Raw genomic sequence first — 20,422 nt, 5'->3', positions numbered from 1 at the left:
ATCTTTCTCTCCTGTCTGACTAGCCTAAAGGAAAAGGAAGTGAAACATTTTGCGCGGACGTTTCACCTCTGCTGATCTCGCGGTGATTTTGGCAAATTTGTATGAAGGAAAAAAAACCCACCACTTCATTCCAGGTTAAAAATGCATTGTAACACGCGTTACTGACATTTGTACCGAATAAAATATTACCAAATTTTTTTCTGTAATGCCTTACATTACCGCGTTACTGCAAAAAGCAATGCATTACAGTAATTCGTTACTTTTGTAACGCGTGACTCCCAACACTGTTCACTGCTTCAATGATCGGGTTTATTTTTACACCTGAGCTCTTGACACTCAGCATCTTCAGGGTTGTTCACAACAATTTAGAAGCAAAGTATCCACTAGATCTCAGCCTTGGTAAGTCATGTAGCGTGTAAATGACATCACAATCTCAGATTCTCTTGCATTATTTAGACTCAGAGCACGATATTTGAACCTCCATGATATGGCAGCGTTCAGGGATGTAGTTGGTTTTTCTTTGAATATAAAATCTGTACATGGTATACAGCAGGGGCGATTTCTCAGAGACAACAAGGGAAGCAGAGCTTCCCCTAAAATTCTCTCCCCAAACTGCGGCGTCTACGACGTTGAATTCTCATTAAAACAATAACTTGCATAACATAATATATGCCCAAGATTGTATTTATGTTCATAACTATCCTGTAACTTATTTGAGTGATGTCTGACGAACTTGCAGTTCGCGACGAGAATCACCTTTGCTGCCAGGCTGTAACCTTTCTTATTTGGACTGGCAGCAGTGTTGCCAGATTGGGCAGTTTTAAGTGCATTTTGGCGGGTTTTGAACATATTTTGGGATGGAAAACGTCAGCAGTATCTGGCAACACTGACTGGCAGCCGGGTATCCGTTGCAGTCTACGAGACGGCTCTGAACAGCCAATTTCGGCTAGTTGTTATTGGTTAAAATCAACAAAATCGTCACTTCCAGGGAAGCCGGGCTTCTCTGGGACTAAACGAGACAGTGGGAGGGACAAGAAGCCGGGCTGATAAAGGATTATTGGAGGTAGTGTTTGAAAGACATGAGGAGGGCGGTACTTCGGCGAGGAACACGGAAGTATGATCAGTCAGTCCCTAGCGGATGTCGAGAAAGTGCAGTCGTGTGCTAAAGTGCTGTTCGAATTTATTTTCATATAAACGGTTCTTCTCATTGATGTCTCTGTACATTACTCTGTAAATAAATGTAAATATTACTCATGCTCCGTTAACTTTCATCCATTCTATCAGTTTGATCATTCGCGAATTCACTCGTTTATTTCATTTGTAGTTCAATCTGGTTGTAGGCTAGCTTGAGCCTTATTGGGATCTGCAGTGCTAGCTGCTAACAGAAATTGGTGAAGTCTCTGGAAAGCACAACCAGCTGGTATGACAGGGTCACAGACCATTTTCTGGAAAAGGAGCGGAGGGCAGAATTTGTGTATAAATAGTGTTCATGTTCATGAATCTGAAGTGTGTATATTGTTCAGTAATGTTAAGAGAATGGTGGGCTCTGTGTTATAGGTTATACCTGGGTATGATATTCAAGGTTGTGTGTGTTGCATAGCCTACCTGGTTATGAATTTCCAGACTGTGTTGCAGAAGATGTTCAAGGATGTGTTGCACAGCTGGGTGTTGTGTTAAAGACTCTGTGTTGCATATCAGGGTATGATGTTCAAGGCTCTTCGTTGAATAGCCAGTGATTTTTGGAAGTTTGATATTTTTGATTAAGGATATGAGGCACTAGCCTGGCAAGCCAGACTATAACATGAAATGTACAAGCAAAAATACTTTCTGCCACTAGGTAGGGTTGTCTAGTTCACTATGCTAATGGGGCACACCTTTCTATTCTTTGATATCCGGCCTACAGGTTTTACGATGAATGCGTAAAATGGGCTTCCCCTGTTTTAAAAACCAGCAGCCGCCACTGATTCTGACCTAGGCTATGTTGAGGTCACATATCTACTTTTTAAGTTCATGCTATAGTGCATACAATTTTAGAGATATAGCCTACATGTGCATATGCATTCTTCTTGGTGTTCTCACAAACAGGTGAAATAAATCAGTTTAAATTTGGCCTATGGACATAGCCTGGCCTATTCTCAGCCATTACAAAATCTGTTGTCTGACCATAATTTAACTGATCTGTATACCACTATGCTACTAGATAACAAAATGCCTGTTTGTTTTATTTCATGTGAGATGTTGATAAATGTGAGCTTCAACAAAATGATAAGAGCACCTCTCTGACTGTCACGTTTACGTAAAAAAAAAAAAAGGTGTCAGTGCACGAGCATGGTCGCGCGCAAAAGTGTCCCGGTTTCAGACTAGGGAAATCTGGTCACCCTAGAAACAAACAAAAAATAAAAATAAAAAATGCAATCATCAAAACATCGTCATAAACAGAATAGCGTAGCCTAGGGCCTAGGCTACACTATTCTGTTTATGACGATGTTTTGATGATTGCATTTTTTATTTTTATTTTTTGTTTGTTTTTATATCTTCTTTACTGTTCAGAATCAATCAATCAATCAATCAATCAATCAAAAAAAAAAGTTTACTAAATGGTTCCTTATGTGTTGCTGAATAGTCTGGATGACTTCAGTATTAATTTACAATGTAGGAAAAAAATAAAAAAGAAAAACATCAAATTTGAAGGTGTTTCCAAACTTTTGACTGGTACTATATATATATATATATATATATCATCTCATCTCATCTCATTATCTCTAGCCGCTTTATCCTTCTACAGGGTCGCAGGCAAGCTGGAGCCTATCCCAGCTGACTACGGGCGAAAGGCGGGGTACACCCTGGACAAGCCGCCAGGTCATCACAGGGCTGACACATAGACACAGACAACCATTCACACTCACATTCACACCTACGCTCAATTTAGAGTCACCAGTTAACCTAACCTGCATGTCTTTGGACTGTGGGGGAAACCGGAGCACCCGGAGGAAACCCACGCGGACACGGGGAGAACATGCAAACTCCACACAGAAAGGCCCTCGCCGGCCCCGGGGCTCGAACCCAGGACCTTCTTGCTGTGAGGCGACAGCGCTAACCACTACACCACCGTGCCACCCTCTCTCTCTCTCTCTCTCTCTATATATATATATATCTGAGTGATTCCACGCTTATGGGTACTGAAATGGGGACATGAACTTATTCACCTAAAACCATTTCTTTTTTTACCATCAGGTCACAAAACATGTTATCTTTAATGAATGATATGTTAACAGATAACTTTAATTTTCTGAGATGTAATAAAAACATATTTCTATGCCAAAGTCAAGCCTACGAGTTCCAAAATGATGTCTGTTCCATTACTTCTGTTACGATTGTCCATCTCGCGTCTGTTACAAATTAATTACAATCTAGCTATATACCATGTTAATTTTATTGAAAGAATGTGTATGTTTATTCTACTACACATGTTTATTAATTATATTTGCTAAAACATCACCTTCCTATGTTTCAAAAAGTAATTCTACATTGTTAAAATTGAGAATATATATGTCCACAACACTTCTGTTACGTTCTGACTTTGGCATATAAATATGTTTTTATTACATCTCAGAAAATTAAAGTTATCTTTTAACATATCATTCATTAAAGATTACATGTTTTGTGACCTGATGGTAAAAAAAAAAAAAGAAATGGTTTTAGGTGAATTTTTAAAAATAAGTTCATGTCCCCATTTCAGTACCCATAAGCGTGGAATCACTCATATATATATATATATATATATTTTTTTTTTTTTAAACAAACAAAAAAAAAGTTAAAAAAAGTTATCCTTCGTGAACTTCCGCTTCCGGTTGTGCGTTGTGCGCTGCTGACGCGTTTCCGTGTTAGAGCTGACGCGGCGTTAGAGTGGTTCCGCTATCAGCGAGCAGTGACGTGTCAGTTCCCTTCAGCAGCAGCAGCAGTCAGAACCGGACACAGACCCGGAGGGAGCCGGAGCAGAAATAATGGCACCTAAAGGCGGTAATAAGCAGCAGTCCGAGGAGGATTTACTTCTGCAGGACTTCAGCAGGAACCTTTCTGCTAAATCCACCGCACTGTTTTACGGAAACGCGCTCATTGTGTCCGCCATCCCCATCTGTAAGTGTGGGCGAGCTAACAGGCTAACTACTGCAGCAACGCCATGCTAATCACTGCTAGTTTATTTTTGTTATAATTATTCTTAAAATAACTTGGTGGCATAGTAGCTTATATTCCTTTTTTTTTATTTCTTACATACTTGCCAACTTTTCAAAATTCTCATGAGGGAGAAAAGTGTGTGAAAGACATTATATATTTTCAATTGGACGAGGCTATGAATTGTTGATAGGTTTCATGCATCAGGCCTGAGAGAGCTCAGAGTGAAAAATCTGAAATAATACTCGTCTTGAATTTTAATATAATAACAATGAAAGGGAAGTCTTAAATCAGGTTTTGAGCTGAAAAATCTCTGTATACATACAGAAGAGACCCACAGAAAATAACACAAGTGATGCTTTAGAAGAAAGCTTATCATTTCTTAAACTAGTCACAGCGAAAAGTATTATTGGATTGCATCAAGTGTGTTATAACCCCGATTCCAAAAAAGTTGGGACAAGGCCATGTTTCCCACTGTGAGACATCCCCTTTTCTCTTTACAACAGTCTGTAAACGTCTGGGGACTGAGGAGACAAGTTGCTCAAGTTTAGGGATAGGAATGTTAACCCATTCTTGTCTAATGTAGGATTCTAGTTGCTCAACTGTCTTGGGTCTTTTTTGTCGTATCTTCCGTTTTATGATGCGCCAAATGTGTGAAAGATCAGGACTGCAGGCTGGCCAGTTCAGTACCCGGACCCTTCTTCTACGCAGCCATGATGCTGTAATTGATGCAGTATGTGGTTTGGCATTGTCATGTTGGAAAATGCAAGGTCTTCCCTGAAAGAGACGTCGTCTGGATGGGAGCATATGTTGCTCTAGAACCTGGATATACCTTTCAGCATTGATGGGGTCTTTCCAGATGTGTAAGCTGCCCATGCCACACGCACTAATGCAACCCCATACCATCAGAGATGCAGGCTTCTGAACTGAGCGCTGATAACAACTTGGGTCGTCCTTCTCCTCTTTAGTCCGAATGACACGGCGTCCCTGATTTCCATAAAGACCTTCAAATTTTGATTCGTCTGACCACAGAACAGTTTTCCACTTTGCCACAGTCCATTTTAAATGAGCCTTGGCCCAGAGAAGACGTCTGCGCTTCTGGATCATGTTTAGATACGGCTTCTTCTTTGAACTATAGAGTTTTAGCTGGCAACGGCGGATGGCACGGTGAATTGTGTTCACAGATAATGTTCTCTGGAAATATTCCTGAGCCCATTTTGTGATTTCCAGTACAGAAGCATGCCTGTATGTGATGCAGTGCCGTCTAAGGGCCCGAAGATCACGGGCACCCAGTATGGTTTTCCGGCCTTGACCCTTACGCACAGAGATTCGTCCAGATTCTCTGAATCTTTTGATGATCTTATGCACTGTAGATGATGATATGTTCAAACTCTTTGCAATTTTACACTGTCGAACTCCTTTCTGATATTGCTCCACTATTGGTCGGTGCAGAATTAGGGGGATTGGTGATCCTCTTCCCATCTTTACTTCTGAGAGCTGCTGCCACTCCAAGATGCTCTTTTTATACCCAGTCATGTTAATGACCTATTGCCAATTGACCTAATGAGTTGCAATTTGGTCCTCCAGCTGTTCCTTTTTTGTACCTTTAACTTTTCCAGCCTCTTATTGCCCCTGTCCCAACTTTTTTGAGATGTGTTGCTGTCATGAAATTTCAAATGAGCCAATATTTGGCATGAAATTTCAAAATGTCTCACTTTCGACATTTGATATGTTGTCTATGTTCTATTGTGAATACAATATCAGTTTTTGAGATTTGTAAATTATTGCATTCCGTTTTTATTTACAATTTGTACTTTGTCCCAACTTTTTTGGGATCGGGGTTGTAATATCATCTCAGCTCATTATCTGTAGCCGCTTTATCCTGTTCTACAGGGTCGCAGGCAAGCTGGAGCCTATCCCAGCTGACTATGGGTGAAAGGCGGGGCTCGAACCGGTACCGCACTGTCTTGGTACTACTAAAATGCATCTCTCTCACTAAACACTTTCCAACAGAATTTCGGTGGTATAATGGTTAGCACAGCAAGAAGGTTCTGGGTTCGAACCCAGTGGCTGGCGAGGGCCTTTCTGTGTGGAGTTTGCATGTTCTCCCTGTGTCCGTGTGGGTTTCCTCCGGGTGCTCCGGTTTCTCCCACAGTACAAAGACATGCAGTTAGGTTAACGTGGGGCGGTCTTGGTCTGAAGTGCCCTTGAGCAAGGTACCGAACCCCTGACTGCTCCCCGGGCGCTCTGGTGTGGCTGCCCACTGCTCTGGGTGTGTGCGTGCATGTGTGTGTTCACTGCTTCAGATGGGTTAAATGCAGAGGATGAATTTCACTGTGCTTGAAGTGTGCATGTGACAAAGGTTTCTTCTAGAAATCTATCAAAATCCTATCGGAATGCATCAAAGGAATTTGCTCATTTGCAAACTTTGACTGAAAGTTTTCAAACAAAATGTAAAAATGGCTCTATAAATACTATCAAAATATACTCCGCAAAGGAATTCACTCGAATGCCAAATTTTAGTCCGACCAAAATACGCTCACTAATAATCTTTCACTTAAAACTCTATCAAAATCACTTTCCAGGTAATTCGCTTGTAAACTTTTAAACATAAATTCAAAATAGCACTAAGACACTTCCACACTATTCAGATACACTCAGCAAACACATTCTCTGTCATGCAAAATTTCACTAAACACTTTAGAAGTTGTACAGTTTGTTTCTGAAATGCTATGGAAGACTAGTTTAATTTCACACTCAAATGTCCATTATATTCTGATTTAAGGTATCTTTATCTTTAAAATGTGTAACTGGCTGGTTGAACGTTTGCTTATCCATGGAAATTCATTCTCCCATCCAACCTGGTATTTGCATTCATATTTTTGCCGTGTGGTATTGGGTTTAGTGGCCATGATGAATGACTGCTTGTAAAAAATGTCGGACAGCCTGGGGGAATCCTACGTTACGGAAGTGACCGTCGTTCTGTTCGTTGATTGGTTAAAAATCAGTTGACGTCAGCAGTGTTTCTCATACGATTCTGATTGGACATAATCGGGAGTATTTTTAACTTGGCGGTAGGGATTTCACAAAACCGGGAGATTATCCAGTTTTTAACAAATACGATCGGGAGACGGAGGCTAAAATCAGGAGCCTCCCGCCGAAATCGGGAGGGTTGGCAAGTATGTATTTAGCAAAGTGAATTATAACTAGCTAGTCAGCGCACGTGTTGTTCAAATCCATATATGGGCACATTATTAAGTGCAGAATGACTATTCTGATAAAAGATGTGTATATTTGTTAATTGATAAAAAAAAATCAGTAATAGTCATATCTAACTTTAGTTGTGACTGAGTTTCAAACTTTTTTTTTCAATTTTAAGCTTTTATATGTTTGATATTTTATATAAAGTGTTGAAGCATCAGTTGGCACTAGGGCTGTAACGATACACCCAACTCACGATTCGATTCGTATCGCGATTTTTGACCCACGATTCGATACGCCCACGATTTTTAAAAAAATGTTTTTTTAAAGTAGTAAATTTGACTTATTAACATTTACTTACTTACATTAACTATTTAATAACAAATAATTCAGACCACTGCAGAGAATGAGTAATATGTATGCAAAAATGAACAAATGTATATCCAAAGATTGTTTTATTTCTCAAAATAATACTGTTGAGCCGGAAGCTCTGGTTTTTTCGGTTCTGAAAAAGTCATTTTTCCAAATCGTGTAAATCCGTTAAGATTTTTTTTTGGGGGGGGGTGGCTCTCTCACTGTCTCACTCTCATAGGGCCAATGATTTTCTGTGATCGCAGAAAACAGATGGAAATTAGGGAATTTTTATGGTGAAACATTGCTCGCGTGTCAAAATGTAACTGCCGCAGAAGGCTTCCGCCCAAGCAGACATGCCTTCAGTGTTGCCAGATATTGCTAACGTTTTCCACCCCAAAATATGTTCAAAACCAGCCAAAAAGCACCTAAACCCACCCAATCTGGCAACACTGCATGCCTTTCCGGTCAAGTGATTGTGATTGGCTTGTGGCACACCTAGCCAGCCAATGAGCTGCTTGTTTACAGATTCGCTCCCCGCGTCGCAACCAGAATGGCGACCGCTTAAAAGAAATGAATGCTCTGCCAGTGGCGAGTGTGGACGTTGCGTGACTCGCAGAAGATTGTCGATATAAAAAAATAAAAGTAATTTAAGTAAGTTTAAAATGTAATTTAAATAAAAAGTATTCATAAATTGAAGTTTGGAAGCGCCTCTGTTTTTGGGCTGAGGAGAAGTTTGAAAGGGTGTACCGTGATTCTGCCTTCTTGTATCGCCATATGGATCGTGGCTCTGCGTATCGCGATTTCGATACGCATATCGTTACAGCCCTAGTTGGCACCAATATTTTAGGACAAATCCCTCGTATCCTTCATATTTTAGGAGCATCTTTGAGAAGTGTGTGTTAAAGTGCATATCCTGGACCAATTTCTTTTTTTTTTTAATATGAAAGAATGTCCCTTTACACACACATCCAGAAGGGTAATTTTGCACAAGGCCGTCTGTCTACAGCAGAAAAAAATAAAATAACAAAACGCGTCTGGAAAAATCCCAAGACAGTCTGGAGCCAGATTCGTGACGTTACCTGCGGAAGCGCCAGCAGGCTGCGTGAGCTTTGTACGGTTTCAGTGCACAGCCTGTGTAGACCAAGCGCTCCCATTTCTCTCTCATTGTCCGGTCTTTTGGGAAACGATGAGTACTAGTCCCATCAAGATTGGTGTTGCTACTGTACACCCTCCTACGCTACATCTGTTAACCATTTTAATAATTACGCGATAGTGTTGAAGAAATTTGCAGAAAACCACCAGGTCGTTTTCTCATAAACAAACCAGCGCTGACGTAGGATTCGGAGGGAGGCGTCCCGCACGCGACGTCACGAAAATCAATGTTTCCTGGGAAATTCAAATGCCAAGTTTTTTCAAACGTGGACCAATTTGCCTCAAATGGCTCAATTTCAACTGAATTTTTCTGGTATTGCGCAAGGTAAAAAAAATTGTGCAAAATGTGACACAGATTTGACCAAAGTTTCCTATAAAATAGGAGAATTACATTTGCTCTTGCTCCTGAATTTACCCGCGATATACACTTTAACGTTCCTTAAAAATCAGACATATATTCAGATCTGATCATTAAAGTATTTATTTATTCTCGGCTGCACAAAGTCAGTAAACAGTATGTTTGTTGCTGCACAGCAAACCGAACAGGATGCTGAACTTCAAGATCTTTTTATAATATCCGATCTTTCATTTTAATAATATTTCCCCCCACCCCGACTCCTAGGGCTTTTCTGGAGGATCTGGCACATGGACCTGGTGCAGTCAGCGGTTCTGTATGCCGTCATGACTCTAGTCAGCACATATCTGGTGGCGTTCGCTTACAAGAACGTCAAGTTCGTCCTCAAGCACAAGTAAGGAGCCTCCTGTAGTTGCTCTTTAGTATTATTTACAACAGCTGCATGTTTAGAACTCTTCTCTGTATTAAAAGCACAGATTCTCAGCTCCTGTCCTGCGTTCTCCTGCTCTAACGCACATCATTTAGCTCATCTCCAGGATCTGTGCGTTCTGAAGGATTGTTTGAGGTGTGGTGGTGGTGTTTGGTAGAGCTGTTGGACCATTTATTATTTTAAATATATGATTTACAAATCTAGTTAATAACGCTCAAAATACAATACTGATGATCTGTAATCGTACTAAAATGCCTAAATGCGTTTTGTGATATTTTCAGAGACTCCCATTGTGATCCCACGGGTGATAATTAACCCTAGCTCTAGATCTCGTGATCTGTAGTTTCAGCGTATACAGTTATGTGCAAAATAATAGCAGTCGAACATCACTAATGTGTTTAATTACTGATTTTGGCCGAAAAGATAATACAACATGGGGAAAAAATAGGTGTAGCCGAGTGATGGGCAACCAACAGTCATGACATGTACTCTGCTAATTGGGTGTAATTGACTCATTTAATGAAAGGGGCGTGTTCAAATTAAGAGCAGTGTGGAGTTCAATTATACCCTGTCCACACTAGGGATTTTGTACCGATACGAAACTACTTTCGTACCGCAACACCTGTCCACACTAGCAACTATACCGGTACGAAACCCACAAATATATGGGTTTCGTACCGGTACAGTATCGGTACTGTTGCGCTTCGCTGTAGTGTGGACAGATGAAGCAGCTCTGTATCGATACAAATATAATGCGCAAGCGCAATGAACCATTCCTACGTCTTCCGGGTTATTCATACAATACAATACGCACGTGCTTTCCAGCTGTAAATAAAACGTCAAAATGGCTCAAAACAACCGTGGAGCTACATGGAGCAAAGAAAGGGGGGAGAAAGAGGGAGGGAGCAAAGAAAGGGGGGAGAAAGAGGGAGGAAGAGAAGGAAAGGGGGGAGAAAGAGGGAGGAAGAGAAGGAAAGGGGGGAGAAAGAGGGAGGAAGAGAAGGAAAGGGGGGAGAAAGAGGGAGGAAGAGAAGGAAAGGGGGGAGAAAGAGGGAGGAAGAGAAGGAAAGGGGGGAGAAAGAGGGAGGAAGAGAAGGAAAGGGGGGAGAAAGAGGGAGGAAGAGAAGGAAAGGGGGGAGAAAGAGGGAGGAAGAGAAGGAAAGGGGGGAGAAAGAGGGAGGAAGAGAAGGAAAGGGGGGAGAAAGAGGGAGGAAGAGAAGGAAAGGGGGGAGAAAGAGGGAGGAAGAGAAGGAAAGGGGGGAGAAAGAGGGAGGAAGAGAAGGAAAGGGGGGAGAAAGAGGGAGGAAGAGAAGGAAAGGGGGGAGAAAGAGGGAGGAAGAGAAGGAAAGGGGGGAGAAAGAGGGAGGAAGAGAAGGAAAGGGGGGAGAAAGAGGGAGGAAGAGAAGGAAAGGGGGGAGAAAGAGGGAGGAAGAGGGAGAGAAGGGGAGATTCGTTTTCTTTGTTTCTTTCTCAACTGCCTCGCGCGTTTTATACGATTTGACTGAATAAATGACCACCAGAAATACAGGCTGTACATTGACAACAAAAAGCACAAGCACGTCGTTTCATCCGCCATATTCTCGGAAGGAAGTTACTCGGTAACCACAGAAACATTTCGCGCACGCGCATTTCAACTACCGTGAAAGAAAACCGCAAACATTTCTCGCTAGTGTGGACAGATGCACTAAACTGTACCGCTATACTTTGTATCGATACAGTTACACCACTATCGTACCAGTATAAGTGTGAACACCGCATTAGTGAGGTCATTCATTCTGTGAAGAAACGGGTGTCAATTATGGCCCTTATTTAAAGAAGGAGGGCAGCAAACGTTGTACCGGCTGGGTTTAGCCCTTGCTCAGTGAGTAAAATGGGTCGTTCCAGGCGTTGTACCGAAGGAGAAAGAACTTCGATCAAGAAGTTGATTGGAGGGGGGAAAGCATAAGTGCAGAAAATAATTGGCTGCTCAGCTAAAATGATCTCAAATGCTTTAAAATGGCAAACAAAACCCGAAACACGTCGTAGGAAAAGAAATACCATCCGCGTAGATCATAGAATAACAAGAACAGCAAAGAAGCATCCAACGATCAGCTCCAGGGAAATCAAAGTAGATCTTGAGTTACCTGTGAGTACTGCAGCAATCAGAAGACGCCCATGTGAAGCCAAACTGTTTGCAAGAAACCCTCGTAAAGTGCCATCGCTGGAAGGTTGAAAAGGTTAGTTTGCCAAAGAACACATTGACTGGCCTAAAGAGAAGTGGCACAACATCCTATGGACAGAAGATTGTTCTTATTGGGTCGAAAGGCCACGGACAGTTTGTGAAACGACCCATAAACGCTGAATTCAAGCCAGAGTACACTGTTGCCCCTTTTCCACCAAAGCAGTTCCAGGGCTGGTTCGGGGCCAGTGCTTAGTTTGGAACCGGGTTTTCTGTTTCCACTGACAAAGAACTGGCTCTGGGGCCAGAAAAACCGGTTCCAGGCTAGCACCAACTCTCTGCTGGGCCAGAGGAAAGAACCACTTATGTCAGCGGGGGGGAGTTGTTAAGACCAACAACAATAAAGGCCAATTTATGCTGACAACCCAGTCCTTGCAGATGGCGTCTGCGTAGCCCCCTCCCCTTCCCCCCTTCGCAGACGCTCTGCGCACACCTTCCAAAAATTGTGACCACCGCAGAAGCCTCGCAGACAAGAGGGCTCTGATTGGTCCACTCTACATCCGCTGTATACGCACTTCTGCTTCCCTACTTTCCCGGTTTGTTTTGTTTTCACGACCGCCATTTTTAAAAACACGAGCGAAGATGGAGCAGCATGAAGAGCGGTTGATCGAGGAAGTACGTACATCTATACGACTCCAGTTCTAGTCATTATAAGTAACCGGAGGATAAACACTCCACTAACCACACCCACCAACTACTCCTAGCGATTTCGCGACTTCGCGCCCCCTTGCGTTGTGGCGGTGAATAACATCGCGCACACCTATTACTCCCCGCTCAACAGTAAATTACAACTGTCTGCGAAAAGCTATCTGCAAAAGCCTTGTTGCAAGAGCATGCAGAGGCCTTAAGACCGCGAAAGGTCGCCATTTTTAAGCGACGAGAAGCAGCAGCTGTACAAACGCGAAGTCAGCCATTATTATTATTATTATTATTATTATTGTTGCTGCTTCTTCTGTGTTGTTTTTGCTTCGACATTCGCGCCAAGGTTTATGCAAACGTAGCGACGTAACTGACGTATACAGCGACGTAATGATGTGGCTTCCCTTAGCACCGCGAGCTATGGAAAAGCAAACTGGTTCTCAGCTGGCTCGCAAGTTGAACGAGTTGTGAACCAGCACCAGCGCTGGCCCTGAACCAGCCCTGGAACTGATTTGGTGGATAAAGGGGTATGTGAAGACTGTAAAACCTAGAGGTGCAAGCATAATGGTTTGGGGATGTTTCTCATACTTTGGAGTCGGGCCCATTTATCGCCTGGACCAGCTTGAATAGATCAGAATACTGGAAGAGGTCATGTTGCCTTATGTGGAAGAAGAAATGCCCTTGAAATGGGTGTTTCAGCAGGACAACGACCCCAAACACTCCAGCAAGCGGGCAACACCCTGGTTCCAGACCAACACAACTGATGTTATGAAGTGGCCAGCCTGATCTCCAGACCGCAATCCGATTGAGAATTTGTGGCGTGATGTCAAAAATGCTGTTTTTGGTGCAAAATCCAAGGATGCAGAAGAGCTGTGGAATGTTAGTCTGGGTAATGCGACAAAGCTCTACGAGCTATTGGTCTGGCCAAGATATTAAGCCCAACCATTTCCCAGAGCCCGTGGTTGACCCGCCTCCCTGAAATGCCTCAGTTTGCTACTGGTCGAAGCCAGAAAAGGCTGTGACGAAGCTTAAACCAATCACATCACTCTTTCCTCTGACGTATGTGACGCGACGGGGCTAACTGGTAGATTAAACTCTTAGCGAAGCCGGTCAGGAGCAAGGCGAAAACGTCCTTCCTTTCAATAAATACCTCCAGGGCTGCTCTTTGCTCTGTTTTCAATGAGAACTTCCCGTTGAATGCTTTCAATACAGCATCTATGCGTAATAGATGCGGAAGCGTGAATGAAGCGCTTCCGACATAGATTCTGTAAACAATCTATGGCTTCCGGTCGCAGTTCTACTACGTCAGTGCCTTGAACACACCTCTACCCAGGGCCGTTGGAGATGCTCAAAGTTGATTGGTTCCCGATTTTTCGGGAGCTTGGAAGAGCTGTAGATAGCTTGCCTGGCCAAACTAAGCTCGCAACAGGCCCTCGTGTTGCGTCACGCTTAGGATGGGCGGGCCCAGGCTAGTGGAATGTAGTCCAGTCAGCTCGGGCTGGAATCTCTCTTCGCAGGTGTCCGATGTTGCTTGACTCCATGCCATACAGATGCAAAGCAGTGATCAGAAATCAAGGTTATACAACTAAATATCAGTTCAGTGATTAACAGAAAAGCTAAATCTGTAAACAAATTTCAGTTTATGCTGTAAATATTCGAGTTTGTAAATGAATGTTCATGTTTTCATTTGGAATTGAATGTGCAGTGCTCCCAGTGCCTATGTGTACATGGAAATAAATGCTATTATGAGGATTGAGCTTTTTCTCAGTTGTTTTAAACACACTGCTGCTATTTTGCACATAAGTGTACACACAAAAACGGTGCTACAGTGCTGCTGTGTTAAACTGGTGTTCTGTATAACTCCTCCCCCCACAGGGTCGCTCAGAAACGTGAAGATGCCGTTTCCAAGGAGGTAACCCGCAAACTGTCGGAGGCCGATAACCGTAAGATGTCTCGCAAAGAGAAGGACGAGAGGTAAGATCCAAAACGCTGATGTCGCTGATCGGTGAAATTGATCAAAACGGAGGAGGTGATGTAATTACAGTGGGGCAAAAAAGTATTTAGTCAGCCACCAATTGTGCAAGTTCTCCCACTTAAAAAGATGAGAGAGGCCTGTAATTTTCATCATAGGTACACTTCAACTATGAGAGACAGAATGGGGGGAAAGAATCCAGGAAATCACATTGTAGGATTTTTAATGAATTAATTGGTAAATTCCTCGGTAAAATAAGTACTTGGTCACCTACAAACAAGCAAGATTTCTGGCTCTCACAGACCTGTAACTTCTTCTTTAAGAGGCTCCTCTGTCCTCCACTCGTTACCTGTATTAATGGCACCTGTTTGAACTCGTTATCAGTATAAAAGACACCTGTCCACAACCTCAAACAGTCACACTCCAAACTCCACTATGGCCAAGACCAAAGAGCTGTCAAAGGACACCAGAAACAAAATTGTAGACCTGCACCAGGCTGGGAAGACTGAATCTGCAATAGGTAAGCAGCTTGGTGTGAAGAAATCAACTGTGGGAGCAATTATTAGAAAATGGAAGACATACAAGACCACTGATAATCTCCCTCGATCTGGGGCTCCACGCAAGATCTCACCCCGTGGGGTCAAAATGATCACAAGAACGGTGAGCAAAAATCCCAGAACCACACGGGGGGACCGAGTGAATGACCTGCAGAGAGCTGGGACCAAAGTAACAAAGGCTACCATCAGTAACGCACTACGCCGCCAGGGACTCAAATCCTGCAGTGCTAGACTTGTCCCCCCCTGCTTAAGCCAGTACATGTCCAGGCCCGTCTGAAGTTTGCTAGAGCGCATTTGGATGATCCAGAAGAGGATTGGGAGAATGTCATATGGTCAGATGAAACCAAAATAGAACTTTTTGGTAAAAACTCAACTTGTCGTGTTTGGAGGAGAAAGAATGCTGAGTTGCATCCAAAGAACACCATACCTACTGTGAAGCATGGGGGTGGAAGCATCATGCTTTGGGGCTGTTTTTCTGCAAAGGGACCAGGACGACTGATCCGTGTAAAGGAAAGAATGAATGGGGCCATGTATCGTGAGATTTTTGAGTGAAAACCTCCTTCCATCAGCAAGGGCACTGAAGATGAAACGTGGCTGGGTCTTTCAGCATGACAATGATCCCAAACACACCGCCCGGGCAACGAAGGAGTGGCTTCGTAAGAAGCATTTCAAGGTCCTGGAGTGGCCTAGCCAGTCTCCAGATCTCAACCCCATAGAAAATCTTTGGAGGGAGTTGAAAGTCCGTGTTGCCCAGCGACAGCCCCAAAACATCACTGCTCTAGAGGAGATCTGCATGGAGGAATGGGCCAAAATACCAGCAACAGTGTGTGAAAACCTTGTGAAGACTCTCAGAAAACGTTTGACCTCTGTCATTGCCAACAAAGGGTATATAACAAAGTATTGAGATGAACTTTTGTTATTGACCAAATACTTATTTTCCACCATAATTTAAAAATCAGACAGTGTGATTTTCTGGATTTTTTTTTTTTTTCTCATTCTGTCTCATAGTTGAAGTGATGAAAATTACAGGCCTCTCTCATCTTTTTAAGTGGGAGAACTTGCACAATTGGTGACTGACTAAATACTTTTTTGCCCCACTGTATTCCTTCATGCTCAGACCAGATTTTTTTTTTTTTTTGGTGGATTTCTTGCTACTGTATTCAGGATTTTGGGGGGTTTTTTGGGTGAAATTATTTTTTTATTTCCCTATCCCTGTTAGGATTTTCTTGTTAGCAATATTGACAGAGCTGCCCTTCTAGTACTATCCTGCAGTAGGATTGTTTAGTTTTTTCCACTTATTAAATAACAAACAGCATTATTTTGTTCTTTTCGAGTCATCGGGGCACAAAAGTATGAACCAGAACCCCAAAAGTACAGAACACGTCATCCTTTTGACCACCAGGTGTCACTCGTGAAGCCATCTCACACCACACGTATCCGTTTAAATTTGCCCCGAGAAAAGTATCTCCTCACTTTTCTCCCCCCTTTCATTACGTCCTTATTTTCTCCACTTTACTCCCATTCCTTACACATCTTTATAGCGCTCCTCTTCATGGCTCTTTTTACTACTATAATTATCAGTTTATCTTTCTCTTTCGTATATTTATTCCTTTCAATTAACTCAGTCATTCATTCTTATTCCGACACAAAGGCTGTGCAATACTTCCTTTCACTTCATTCTCACAGTCACGTCTTAACAGTATTTATCGGTCGCATAATTCGTGACTGTGAAAATGAAGCGAAAATGGAAAACAACGTGAGAAAATCCCGTTTCAACAACTGTCCTAAACAGAAAGGAAGTATTGTGCAGCCTTTGTGTTGGTATAATACAGACAGAAAGAAAAGAAGAACCCTCTGAAAGAGAAAGATGCAGTGTATATGAGGAAAAACTGAAATTTCTCAAGAAATAATAGGAATAAAAGAGCCCTTCAAAAAAACCGATCAGAGATTGAACTGGGAAGGGAAAAAATTATAACAGTGAAGAGGAGCGCTATAAAGATATTTAAGGAATGGGGGTAAAGTGGAGAAAATAAGGACGTAATGAAGGGGGGGGGGGGGGGGAGTCAGGAGATACTTTTCTTGGGGGAAATTTGATCGGATACGATGGTCTCGCACACAAACCAAATACACGTGATGAGTGGGAAGATGGCGGCCAGATGGCTTCACACTGACGAGCCGATGAGCTCTACAGGTTGTGTATATAGTGCTCAGTGGTTTCCCCGTAGGGGTTGGGTTTGTTTATTGGAGGGGTGGTGGTGCTGAATGAGGATGGTCACCTGCAGGACCGACCCCTCCCCCCCACAGCTCCGATTGCAGTGAATTTGGACCTGAACAAAGAAAGTCGTCCATATTTAAATTTTCACATTTATTTTAGAACAGTTTTTATAATCATGGATGCAAACGGCGCGCCTTTTGGCGGATGCTGCCTTTTTCACGGCTGTCTGGAGGACTTGTGTGAATCGCGCAGATCCGATGAAGTTTTTTTTTTGGGGGGGGGGGGGGGGGGCGGCGTTGGAGTGTCTGATTTATAATTTCATCAAAGTAAATTCTGTATTAAAATTACTAAATAAGCAAATGCCGTTACAGTCCATGAAACATAGGAAGTACAAGTATGAGAAGAAAACAGTAAATCAGAAAGCTGCGCACGTAAAGCCAATTGGCTGCGCGCCATTATCTGCTGCTGGCTGCACTTCACTGCATGCGCAAGGATTTCCATCAGTCCAACGCAAGTTATGCAAGTTACGTAATTGGCTTTACTCCAATGCCCCCCCCCCCCCGGAAAAAAAAAAACTCATCGGATCTGCACGATTCACACAAGTCCCCCAGACAGCTGTGAAAAAGGCGGCATCCGCCAAAAGGCGTGCCATTTGCATCCATGTATAATAGAACTGCACTCATTTTTTCCAGACCTTAAGGTATGTGGGTGGGTGGGTGGGTGGGCGGGCATCCTTCCCTCCCAGTATAATGGTAGGGGAAACACTGAACTGTCATTATCAGCACTGACTGACTGGAGAAATGAGAGAAACTCGTGAAAAAATTGAACATGGAGTGTAAGGGAAGAGTGATGAGATAATGTAAAGAGAGAGAGATGAAAACGCCATGTAATCACCATCCAGTTGATGAAACCTCAACTGAAATTTGAGCTTCGAAGTTGTAAGGTTCACTTGTGGCTGTTGGTTGAAGGTGTTTCTGTTGTTCCAGGATTCTGTGGAAGAAGAACGAGGTGGCGGATTATGAGGCCACAACGTTTTCCATCTTCTACAACAACACTCTGTTCCTCGTGCTGGTCATCATCGCCTCCTTCTTCCTCCTGAAGAACTTCAACCCAACAGTGTAAGAGTCTCTCTCTCTCTCTCTCTCTCTCTCTCTCTCTCTCTCTCTCTCTCTCTCCACCCTTCTGTCTTTTCTCAGGCTGCCAGTGTGGTCCCCCCCCCCCCCCCCCCCCCCCCAAAAAAAAACCGTTGCTCGCCCATGTTAAAAATAAATCAGCTCGCTGAAGATGAGTGAGTGTTGTTTTCTTTCCTACAGGAACTACATTCTGTCCATCAGCGCCTCGTCTGGTCTCATCGCTCTGCTGTCCACGGGCTCAAAGTGAGAGAGAGAATGAAAACTAAAGCATGGAAGAAGAAAAAGGATGAACAAATGAAAGACTGTGTGGAGGTGTTTGGTGAACAGGGTGCAGGAGACTTTATCAGAGGACTTTCATGAAATTCATGATCCGTGTGATGCCGAGGGTCGTTTCTGACTCTCTCACTTTTTATACCAATAAATGACCTTTAACCCTGATCATTAACCCCGCCTCTCTTGCTTTTTCTTTCATTCTTATGAAATTACTGTATGGCTGGGAAACAAAGCTCGTCATGTTGCTGAGAACCTGCTGTGCTTTGGTTCCAGCTCCACCTCGAACTGTTAATCACTGACACTGGAGACTCCTTACTTCGACATGTTACAGGAAACATCATGGTAGCAAAAGTTAATTGTGATGTCTGACCAATCAGATTTGAGAGTTTTCATTCTTTTGAATGCTGAGGTATAAAATGTGTAGCTGAATGAATATGACTTTGTTTAAGGAAAAATGATCATATTTAAAATACAATTATTGGATCAGAACATCAGGAATCAAAACGGTGATTTAGCATTCGTGTTTTTATTTCAAGCATATAACTGATCTACGTTGTGTGTGTGTGTGTGTGTGTGTGTGTGTGTGTGCAGAAATCGCTGTCCATCCAGGGGTAAAGTGATGCACGTGACTTAATACTATTAAGTTATTCCTCGAAATCGAGTCGTATGTGGACTGATGGTTGTCTATAAGCTGTGTACGACGGGATTGAGTGGAATAACTTTTATTCTCTTCATATTCACTGGGTTATGAGAAACTGAGCACACTTATTTTTTGTAAATTTGATAACTTTATACGAAACCTATGGCAAAATAACTTCCGCTTAGAATGTAAACAAACCAGCAAAATGACAGAGCAATTTGTGAAAAATGCGATAATTCTTGGGGGGGAAAAATAACCCCAAACGTTCTTCCCATCAAATACTTTCATTCAGTATCTTGTTGCTTTTTTTTTTGGTATTTTTGAGGTTTTGTTTGAGTAGTTTTTATTTCGTCCTTGGTTGGTTCAGCAACACGCTCCGCCATTTTGTTTTAATCCACTCACGGTAGGTATATGAGCTGATATCCTAGTAGTAGCCAATCAGAGCGTACGATTGCTCATATCCGGTGAATGTGGATAAAATAACTACTATTACTACTATAGCAAACATCATCTGTACAATTCTATAATTCACACAGGATCTCATTTCCTCGTTCACACACGAGTGTTTATGGACTTGGATGACGAATTCCTACAGCGGGGAAAATAAGTATTGAACACGTCAACATTTTTCTCAGTAAATACATTTCTGATGGAGCTATCGATTGTGAAATTTTTACCGATGTCTGGTGACAACCCAAGTAATTCACACGTACAAAGAAATCAAAACATCTCATTCTCATTATCTCTAGCCGCTTTATCCTTCTACAGGGTCGCAGGCAAGCTGGAGCCTATCCCAGCTAACTACGGGCGAAAGGCGGGGTACACCCTGGACAAGTCGCCAGGTCATCACAGGGCTGACACATAGACACAGACAACCATTCACACTCACATTCACACCTACGGTCAATTTAGAGTCACCAGTTAACCTAACCTGCATGTCTTTGGACTGTGGGGGAAACCGGAGCACCCGGAGGAAACCCACGCGGACACGGGGAGAACATGCAAACTCCACACAGAAAGGCCCTCGCCGGCCACGGGGCTCGAACCCGGACCTTCTTGCTGTGAGGCGACAGCGCTAACCACTACACCACCGTGCCGCCCGAAATCAAA

At 42.9% G+C, this 20,422-nt stretch overlaps 1 protein-coding gene across 1 annotated transcript; it reads left to right on the top strand.

Annotated features, from left to right (window-relative positions):
- Nucleotides 1–3,909: 3,909 nt before the first annotated feature.
- Nucleotides 3,910–18,844, top strand: ssr3 (signal sequence receptor, gamma). Its single transcript, XM_060924181.1, has 5 exons — nucleotides 3,910–4,137; nucleotides 9,503–9,629; nucleotides 14,398–14,496; nucleotides 18,253–18,384; nucleotides 18,580–18,844. Exons 1-5 carry the CDS (start codon nucleotides 4,005–4,007, stop codon nucleotides 18,644–18,646), a joined length of 558 nt encoding a protein of 185 aa, XP_060780164.1. The 5' UTR covers nucleotides 3,910–4,004; the 3' UTR covers nucleotides 18,647–18,844.
- The last annotated feature ends 1,578 nt before the right edge of the window (nucleotides 18,845–20,422 follow it).

The sequence above is a fragment of the Neoarius graeffei genome, chromosome 6 (genome assembly GCF_027579695.1).
Source record: "Neoarius graeffei isolate fNeoGra1 chromosome 6, fNeoGra1.pri, whole genome shotgun sequence".
In the NCBI taxonomy this organism is placed as follows: Eukaryota; Metazoa; Chordata; class Actinopteri; order Siluriformes; family Ariidae; genus Neoarius; species Neoarius graeffei.
Note: the sequence above shows the minus strand (reverse complement) of the source record. Positions and strands in the feature narration are given on the sequence as shown.